The following is a 9,700-nucleotide window of genomic DNA, read 5'->3' on the forward strand; positions in this document are numbered from 1 at the left end:
TGCATAGCTCAGAACCTATTGACATCAACTTTGTCACAAGACCAAACACTGGAAGAGGCCAAAGGAGACTTGAGAAGCAAGAACTTGCAAATTTTGCAGTTCTTCAAAGACGGAAATAGAACAATACTTCATTTTAGAATGTGATGCATACAAGAACAGCATAGTCAAATTTGTGAATTTTATATCTAACAACTATTTGTACAACTTATTCAGCAAATAGAACATTGAGAAGTTAGGTAGGTTCATTATGAGCTTGCACCAAAAAAGAACTAAATTACTAAATTTGTTAAGTTGGAAGGCTGTCCCATAAACTTATATTTAGCCTTGTAGACGTTAAAAATCATTATCATCTATCTATCATAATCATTATTAAAAAAAAAAAATACTAAATTTGGTTTAAGTTGGAAGATCATCTATCTATCATAATCATTGAAAAAAAAATACTAAATTTGGTTTAAGTTGGAAGGCTGTCCCATAGACTTATGTTTCGCCTTGTAGACGTTAAAAATCATTATCATTTAACTATCATAAAAAGGACTAAAAGCTTGCATCAGCATCACATAAACATATACTATACAATCGACACATCAACTAAGCATCATAATTTTGGCTTGGCACTTCACCCTAGTCTCCCCACGGTGCTTCTCAAACCAACCCATCTTCAAAAACGTAAGCGCATATTTACCCAAGAGCAGGAGAGAAAAGACAAAACTAAACCACAGTTATAGAACCGCGCAAGGACCAAACCGCATGTGTGGCCCAATCTGAGAGCGGATCAGACATATTGATAACGTATATAATAGTGTATGTAATGTTGATTAAAAACATAATTCAGAATATGACCATTGATCACAATCTACATCAAAAAAAAGAATTATCAATCACCCAGTATCGATAAGCAGAGCTAAGTAGACCATAACCTTCTCTTACCATTTCAATTTCACATTTAACAATCTCAGATCTTAATATAGGCGTGATTCATAACTTTATCAGCTGATACATGGCATCTGCACTTGGAAACAAGAATCATAATGTGGACAAAATTTCAATTTAATAGGAAATTCTTGAAAAGCAAACTATTTTTACAATATCAAATATTATAAGGTTAGAAGTAAATCATGGGCTCTGCACCTTAGAAATTGGCATCGTTATCTGAAAGAGAATTCCTCATGGATTTGATTGTTGTTGTTGTACCATTTTGTTTCTGATCTCAAAATTGATATCTAGTTTGTTGAACGAAGTACACAAACAAATCACTGATGTCGATACTCATACTGATTTTGAATGTCCCTATGTGCACCGAATCATTTAAGCAAAAAATTAGAGTTGTTTAGAAAAGAAGTATCAAGTTCTTGCAGCTAGTTGAGTACAAGAAAAGTGTTGATGATATAGAAGCATCGAAGTACGTCACAGTTAATATAGTCTAGATTCGACTTCCGCCGAATTAGCCCAATGTTTAGTTTTAGTCAAAATTAAATCCCAGACAGTCAAACCAAAATGGCTCGCAGCTACAGCTGATATTTACAAGAGTGCATAAGGTAATATGGATACATTATTTCCCAATCTGTCCATCCTATATAAACAAAGCTTGACAGACTGAGCTTAAGTGCTTAAGCTGCAACTCATTAGTTCTAGTTCTGCATTAATATGTAGCCCTTTACATATATGTTCTCAAGCCCGTGTATACCTGTAATCATTATCTATTGTTTTTTCTACTAATGCTGATCTAGTAAATACCTCGACGTGCCTGGAAATTTCAGTTCTGATACCAACATACTGGAAGTAATCAAGGATAATTTGCAGGCATTTTTATATTCTGAGATTTTCCTCCCTGTTAGTGTTTCCCCTTACAATACCATTTGAACCAAGCTTTTCTGCGAATAGCTTTCCTTCCTTTGAATGCAAACGTTTATCAATTAATTTCTGGATCCGGATCATTTCCTTAATGTTGTCGGAAGCCAAGGAACAGATTTGGTCCAATGCAAGCATAGGGAAAGGCTCCTCAATTAGTACTCCAACCTACAACATAGTACAAGTATTGGTGCACAAAACATGAGCATAGACTAATTTTTGATACCATAAATTACATCTCATTAAGGTAAAATAGGAGCATACTTCTTCAATGCAGAACAGCGAAAACTTCATCCTACAACATGGTGCAAGTATTGGTCCACAAAACATGAGCACAGACCAACTCTAGATAGCATAAATCAAATCTCATTAAGGTAAAATAGGAACATACTTCTTCGATGCAGAACAGCGATGCTGCACTGATGAATGTAGCTGGTACAACTATCCACTCACATTGGTCCCAAAGGATAATGGGAAGAGTGAGATGCCAGAGGACTAAAAATCTTGATGTCAGACGAGTATAAGATAGTGGAATTGGTGTTTCAATGAGACTTTGGCAAACAGCAATACTCTCATTGAATTTAGATAGATGTGAATCCTGTACAGTTGAAAAGGGAGGCGTAGCACACAAACTTGTAAGACTAAAACCAAGACATCTCATCAGATTTAATAAATTGATTAGGATATATCAATTTGAATGCTCGAATTGGAAAAGTGTCATCTGATATATAAAGGATTAGAGAAACCAGAGTTGTTTGGGGGCAGAGCTTACAAAATTATTGCGTTCATGATCATTCAAGTGCAGCTGCCTCAAACATTCGGACATGAACTGAATGATACAAAGGGGTGGACGCTGCGAACTGAGTACAACAGATATGTCATTTTCTGGAAGGAAGCTTTCTAAATCACATCGGATATCTGATCCATAAATAACGTGGCACTGGAAGACATGAAGAAACTTATCATTAAGTAGCTAAGTTCACAACAGAGCACCATAAATAAATTTCGAGCAACAAAAACATGGGCCATAAGTTTCATACAAATACCGGGTAACAGAATATGTAATAACATCTTTGTGGGCATGGATCCTTAACCAACCACCGAGCTAGAGTCACCGGTAAGGTACCCAATTTCATATTTTATTTTGTACAACGCTAGGAATCGATGAGGCAGCTAAGGAAATGTTGTTATCAACATTATCAATCTAAGGAACTAGAAAAACCTCATATATATCAATCAAAGGAAAGGTTTTCACAGCAGCGGGCATTGTTATACATCAAACTTGAAAATTAGGCATGAAACCCAGATGGTTACCCCATTATCTAAAACCTTATGTACATCATCAAACCAAATATTGTCCCAACAGTAGACACTGTCATACAGCAACTCAAAAATCAGACACCGAACCCCTAGCCACGCCATCATCTAAAACAGTAATCCTATTCAAGAGACAGTAAATTTCCACAATCCATTGGAGATCTTTGCATGTTTCTGGATTCACTTGTGTTGTTTTTTCATCAACGTTTCAGACTCCGTGATCCATCCATCAGGGACTATGATCCCAAAGGTCAATGCGAAAAAAACAACGCAATTGAATCCAGAAACATGCAAAGAGTACTCCCTATTCATTATATAATTGGGGGAACACCATCATAAAAAACAGTACTCTTATTCATTATATAATTGGGGGAACACCCTCTCAATATAATCTACCATGAAAACCTCTCACGGACATCAAAGAAAATGTTGTTCCAGCGGTGGACGCTATGATACAACCATCTCCACAATTAGGCGCAGAACCCGTGAAATTAAACCCTAATTTAAAACAGTATTCGCATTCATCATACAAGTTTTCCCGTCAAAAAGTGTGCTGGGGAAATTGCAAAGCAGATATAAGGGAGTGGACGGGACAAAAATGCCCTGCTCTGACAAGACTAATTTTGTCCAATCATACAAGCATTATAAAATGAGGAAAAAAGAAGTGAAAGAAACCTTGAGAGCGAAGGGAAAGGCCATAATGTAGTCCAAGAGCTGGTGTTTGAGTAGGGCATCATCAGGATGTCGAATCCCGGCAGTGGCTTGCCTTGCAAAGTCCGTAACAAGCCCTATAATTCTGGTCCATTCCTTTCGGCCCTCCTCGTAGCGAGCATAAGAGGCTTCTGTTCGGAAAACGAGAAGTAGGGCAAGGGCAGGGGCCGTGAGCTGATAGGGCAACGAAGAGGCGTGAAGAAGAGGCAGTGATAGAAACCCATATTCCCCCACCGCAGTGTTATAGGCTCCAACCAGGGCTGCTATGCCTGTAAATATGCAGACCGGTGGTATAAGCGAGAGAATGACGCGCGAGGAGAGGCTGGACATGAAATGCCGAATGTGCCTGGTGGAGCTCCTATGGCTTACCCAGTCTTCGTGATTGTACACTGATTTCTTCTTCCGCATTCCTCTCTCCTTCACATCATCCACCCATTTCAGCAATGGGTGGATTTGGATTTCTCTCATCTCTGCTTTGGCTTTCATTGTGAGCACTTGTGGGGATGACAATGGCGCCCTCTGAATCTGATTCCCATTCCTCAGTGCAAATGCGTGCCTCTGCAATTGCATCTGCATCATCTGCCAAATGTTTGCTCTCGGTCACTCTGGAGAGAATAGTGAAGATGAGAGTGGAGAGCAGAAACGAGAAAGGCAAATAGGTGCATACCTGTCATTCCCTGCTCCTCACGCCCATGAGCAAAATATCCTCCACGCATCGCCTTGCCCACTTTCCCCCCCTCATTTTATGTTTATTTTGTATAAAATTCAATTCTCTAAAATCTATTTGATATCTTTTTGTTCGTCTTGCCCACTTTTCCCCCCTCATTTTATGTTTATTTTGTATAAAATTCAATTCTCTAAAATCTATTTGATATGTTTTTGTTAATAGTTACAGATTTAGTTTATATAAAATTTAGTAGAGAAGCAGATTAATTCAACATATATGGAATTTAGAATTTAGACAAATGGGATAAATTTGATTACTTTGAAATTCATGAAGTGAACTCTTGGAAAGTAGGGAATTTTAATAGGAGAAAATGAGATAGATATGGATGAATCTAAAAATATTTCTAAAATTATATAAATTTTTGTTTCTCCATAAATGAAATGATTGTGAAATTTTTATTTATGTCTTAGTTATCTTTTAGTTTAATAATTTTATTGTTATTATTATTCTATATTTCAAATTAATTTTGTTGTTTTGTTGTTTTTTCTCATTCAAAGTACAAGTACAAGCACTGGGGGGGAAAATAAGGAAGAAAACCCTCGGTATTCCTTTTGATTACAAAAGAATTATTTATATTTATATTTTACCCTTGTTAGAGGTATGGGAGGATTTCCCTCTTTATATAGGTATTTGTACAATATTGAAGTGCACGCTTTTCTTATTGACCCAAGAGAGACTTAAAATAGCTTTCCCTCCTTTGCAGGTATTCATGCTCTATCGCTCTTTATATGATATCCTTCTTTATCTAATAACTTGCATGCCTTATTGGGAACATGAAAGGGTCTACATAAACTCATCCTTCGCCAAGATCATTGTTAGAATTTATACTATTTTATGTATTTTTATAATCGATATAGAAATTAGGGAAAGAGCTTGTTCCATCTCATTTTATTTATTTTCCATTCGTAAATAGTGACGAAAAGGACATAACAAGGAAAATATATATATATATATATATATATATATATATATATATATATATATATATATATCATTATCTCTTTATTTGAAAGGAATAAATTATGTAGTACAAATTTAATTAATATAGAGACCCTTAGATGAGAAATCTACAACTCTAAATATAGTTAATTCGAATTTTGGCTATCTTCCTATGGATACACCAATTTAATGAAGAATTATAAATCCTAGTTGTTTCACAGAATAATAAACTTGTTAGAAATAGATAATACAAAGAGGGGGGTGAATCAGATTCTACAAACTTTTGCCCACAACTGAATATTGTTAATTACTTTATAACGTGCATATGAAAGTAAACCAACAATATTGAACAATAAATAAATCTGTACACAAAGAGAACTCATAACACCATAATTTGTTAATTAGGGAAACCCTGGCCAAGGGAAAACCCTGGTGGAGATGGTACCCACAAAATTATCCACTGAACAAAAGAATCCTATTAAGGATATTGACCCTATTAGGAGTTTGTGAATTACATATAGAGTCTATGTCCTTGTTAGAGGACTAGGCCCTATTAAAAGCCTCAACTCTATTAGGAGTTGCTTCAATCATGTTAGGAGTTGGTAATACAAATGTATGCAAGAAGAGCCCACTGCCCAAACATGCAATTATACAATGTAGTGTCTGTATACAAAAGAGATAGATACAAAAGCATCTTTAATGTTTTTGTTGTATTACTTCTAGGCAGATTGTGTGATAATTTTTGCATCAACATTTCAGATCACACTCTGTGATCCATCATCAGGATGAAAGAGCTTTCTCCTTGAGCTCTTTCATCTTGATGATGGATCACAAAGTGTGATCCGAAACGTTGATGCAAAAATCATCACACAATCTGCTCAGAAGTAATACAACAAAGATTTCTTATGGATTGTGGAAAATTGATATCTACAATCTTTAATGTTGTCTATTGTACTTCGCATATCTATAATCTTACATTAGAACTCGCATCACATAGCCTTCACATAAGTTCACATATTGCATGCTTAGTTTGCAACACCACGCATTACTTCGCAAATTATAATCTTCCTTTACATCTTACATTTTAACAAAACTATGTCCTGTCGACCTTCAAGCTTACGCTTGCAATAACACAAAAATGATTGTTGCCCTCTTAGGGTTAACATCTAGGATGTTGTCCCTAATTAGTTAAGTAATTATTTCGTACCCAAAATAATTCCTTAACCTTTAATATACCTTTTACTATTGTGCATTGTTCTTCTCTGTTCATTACCTTTACTGATAGAACCTATATATATATATATATATATATAAATAATGTTGTACTATATATACCATACTATGCACTTTGTCATGTCATCATGAAACTATGTACTACCTATCCTTAACTACGCACGTGTCAAATATCCTTGTAGATTGTGCATTACCAAAATTATTCATGTATTGCTATATAAATTGTCTAACACTTAGACAATTTTCTATATCTAACTATGAGATATTTATCTATTCATTATGCCTTCTCATCCTAAGATATATGTTTCCATAAATGACAACTCCAACTTCTCTTACTTATCCATATTGCCAACAATCTCCCCTTTTGGCATTGATGGCAACATATGGAAAAATTGGCTAAGTCCCAAAATGTTGTTCAAAGAATCTCTTCAAATTTGGCCTTCAAAACTTTACAAGATTTCAAAATTCAAAACTTGTGGATCATTAACCATCTTTCCCTATAGCTCCTTATACTATATAACACTACTCCCCCTTAGTATATTATTGTTACTCCCCTTTACATTGTATTCTATACAATTTTCATGTATTATTTGCCCCCTTTCACATCAATGATAAAGGTGTCAAAACTTATATACATGTCAAAATCTTGGTTCATTACCTCTTCTCTAGGTTGTTAAACGAGAGATACAATCTGCAAAACTTAATGTCAGACTCTTCGGGTTCTTCTCCCATGTTTCTTTCACTCCCACTAATATGCTTAGGAGAGTGTATAACCTATAAGATGCAATCTCAACTACTTGCAAGTTTGAGTAGATGAATTTATCAAAGGATGTCTTTGTTGCTAGACAATCCTCTACTTGTTGCTAAATAGTGCTTATCTTCACTAATAGGTACTTTCTTAGAAGTGAGAACCTTTTAGTAATCATATCTTTGTTGACTTCTAGCAGACTTATTTCATCATAAGTCTTGATGACCTATTTTTCAATTTCTTCAATCTTAACACCAAGTTGGTTGAGTTGATCTGCCAATGCCTTGACTTCATCATACTTTTTCCTCAACTCCTCGTCAATGACATTGGTGAAATTGAAGGACATAGTGCATTTGGCATATAATGCCTTCCCTTAAAGTTTTCATCTTCTTAACTCCTTGATGCAAACATCAAGAGCTACCAAGCCATCTCTAATGTTTTGACATATTCTATCAAACATCTAAGCATCTAAACTACTGCTACCTCTAACAAGTTTTTGAATTCAACATCAAGTCCTTGAATCACAACCTTAGCTCTATCCTCTATATTAGAAACTGATGATTTCACTGTCAATGTTCCTTGTAACATTTCAGTTACATCCATAAGAGTCTTATATAAACTCTTTCCTTGTTTGTTCTTATTGATTATCTTGTTGAGAGATGATATCAACTATGTTTGATCATCATCATTTGAACCTGTTAGTGCTACAAGGGTGAGAGATGTGTTGGGTTCACTTGCCCTTTTATCCTCCTCTTCTTTCTTCTTCATTTGTTCTTCTTCTTGCCTTTTCTTTTCTTCATCCTCTTTCTTATTGTGGTCCTCTGCTTCTTTCAACTTTCTCTCTTCTTCTTCCTTCTTCGTTTCTTCTTTTCTTCTTCTTCTCATCTTCCTCTTTCTTTTTCTTCTCTTCTTCCTTTTCTTTCTCTTCTTTTCTCTTCCTCTATTCTTACTCTTTCTTTTTCTTGTCTTCCTCCTCTTTCTTCTTCTTTTTATGTTCTTCTGATTTCTTCTTCTTCTCTTCTTTCTTTCTTTTCTTTGCTTCTTTGTTTGTTTCTTCTTCTGAGATGGATTCATTGGAGATATTGCCAATAATTTCTAGCCCATGATCCTTGAAAGGATCTTCAGTGGTGTCAATTGTTACCTTGGTGGCACCAATCTACGTGGTGTAAGTTCCAATTTGTGATCTGGGCTATTGTTGCTTCTGCTTTATTTAAATCTCCCATCATCTGCATAATTGCCTTCTATATTTCCTCATTGACTTCCTGATAATTGCCTCCCATTATCAGTATGGATCTCCTTGTACTTCTCAGATATGGCTCTAAACATTTTATTAGATTAGCCATATACTCATCACTGTCGATTTGGCATAGTTTGTTGAGTTGATTTTGTCTAATATTTTGTCTTCTTCAAAAGCTCTCTTTCTCCTATTTCTCGGCCTCTCATAGAGGTATTGTGGAGTATCATCCTTTACATCCTCAAATTTCTTAGTAGAGAAGACATTGTGTCTAATAACAACATTCTCTAATTGTAATCTTTCAATACCAATATACAGATGATAAAACTTGTTCAATTGTATAAAACTTCCATCATTTATGATTGCATTTTTTACCTTTTCTATTTTGGGGTTCCATGCCTTCCTTCCTATTTGTGCACTCTCTAGTTCCTTCTTAGTGGTTTTTTGAGGTTCTATCTGACCTTGCATCTTCTTGCTTGGCAGGCTTGGCATGATTTCCTTTTGTCTCTTTCCTGGTCCTATAGCCATAACCTTCATTCTCTTTTTCCTTGGTGAATTAGGTGACTCTTGCTTCACCTCTGTGAGTCTGATTGAATTTATCTTCACCTCAACAACTTTTGTCTCTTTCTCCTTTGACTCCTTGGTGAGTGGAATGACAAGTTTGATAGGTTCCTATTGCTATCAAATTATTGCATACGGGGCACTAGGTGTTGCAGATGGAGGTGTGGCCATTATCACTCCATCAATTGGTCAAGATGATGCCAAGGGTGGAATGTACATCATCCCTTGCTGACCACTTTGTTGCATTCTAGTGAGAATTTTCCTCACTGTGCTTGTTTCCTCAATTGTCATTCCAACTTGCTCCAATGATTTCTTCATGACTGCTTCTACCTTCTTCTTTGTAGATTTCTCTAATTGAGTTTGACTAGCTAATTATATT

General features: G+C 35.5%; 1 protein-coding gene across 1 annotated transcript; it reads right to left on the bottom strand.

Moving 5' to 3' along the window:
* Window positions 1–1,362: 1,362 nt before the first annotated feature.
* On the bottom strand, window positions 1,363–4,596 carry LOC149562229 (voltage-dependent chloride channel 1, chloroplastic-like). The gene is made up of 5 exons (XM_089825769.1): window positions 4,547–4,596; window positions 3,844–4,458; window positions 2,624–2,791; window positions 2,243–2,449; window positions 1,363–2,019 (listed from the first exon to the last, which is right to left on the bottom strand). The coding sequence occupies exons 2-5, from the start codon at window positions 4,456–4,458 to the stop codon at window positions 1,810–1,812; spliced, it is 1,200 nt and encodes a 399-aa protein (XP_089681895.1). The 5' UTR covers window positions 4,547–4,596; the 3' UTR covers window positions 1,363–1,809.
* Between the last annotated feature and the right edge of the window lie 5,104 nt (window positions 4,597–9,700).

This window comes from Cupressus sempervirens, chromosome 4, assembly GCF_028749045.1.
Source record: "Cupressus sempervirens isolate cs-2001-9-10 chromosome 4, ASM2874904v1, whole genome shotgun sequence".
NCBI classification, from domain to species: domain Eukaryota; kingdom Viridiplantae; phylum Streptophyta; class Pinopsida; order Cupressales; family Cupressaceae; genus Cupressus; species Cupressus sempervirens.

Bases quoted from the DNA above. Each gene is read 5' to 3' on its own strand.
- LOC149562229 (XM_089825769.1), bottom strand. From the start codon at position 4,458: ATGATGCAGATGCAATTGCAGAGGCACGCATTTGCACTGAGGAATGGG. The intron at 2,792-3,843 runs GTTTCTTTCACT...CATGTCTTCCAG, and splicing joins CCTTTCCCTTCGCTCTCAAG to TGCCACGTTATTTATGGATC. The intron at 2,020-2,242 runs GTATGTTCCTAT...ACTATGTTGTAG, and splicing joins CGCTGTTCTGCATCGAAGAA to GTTGGAGTACTAATTGAGGA.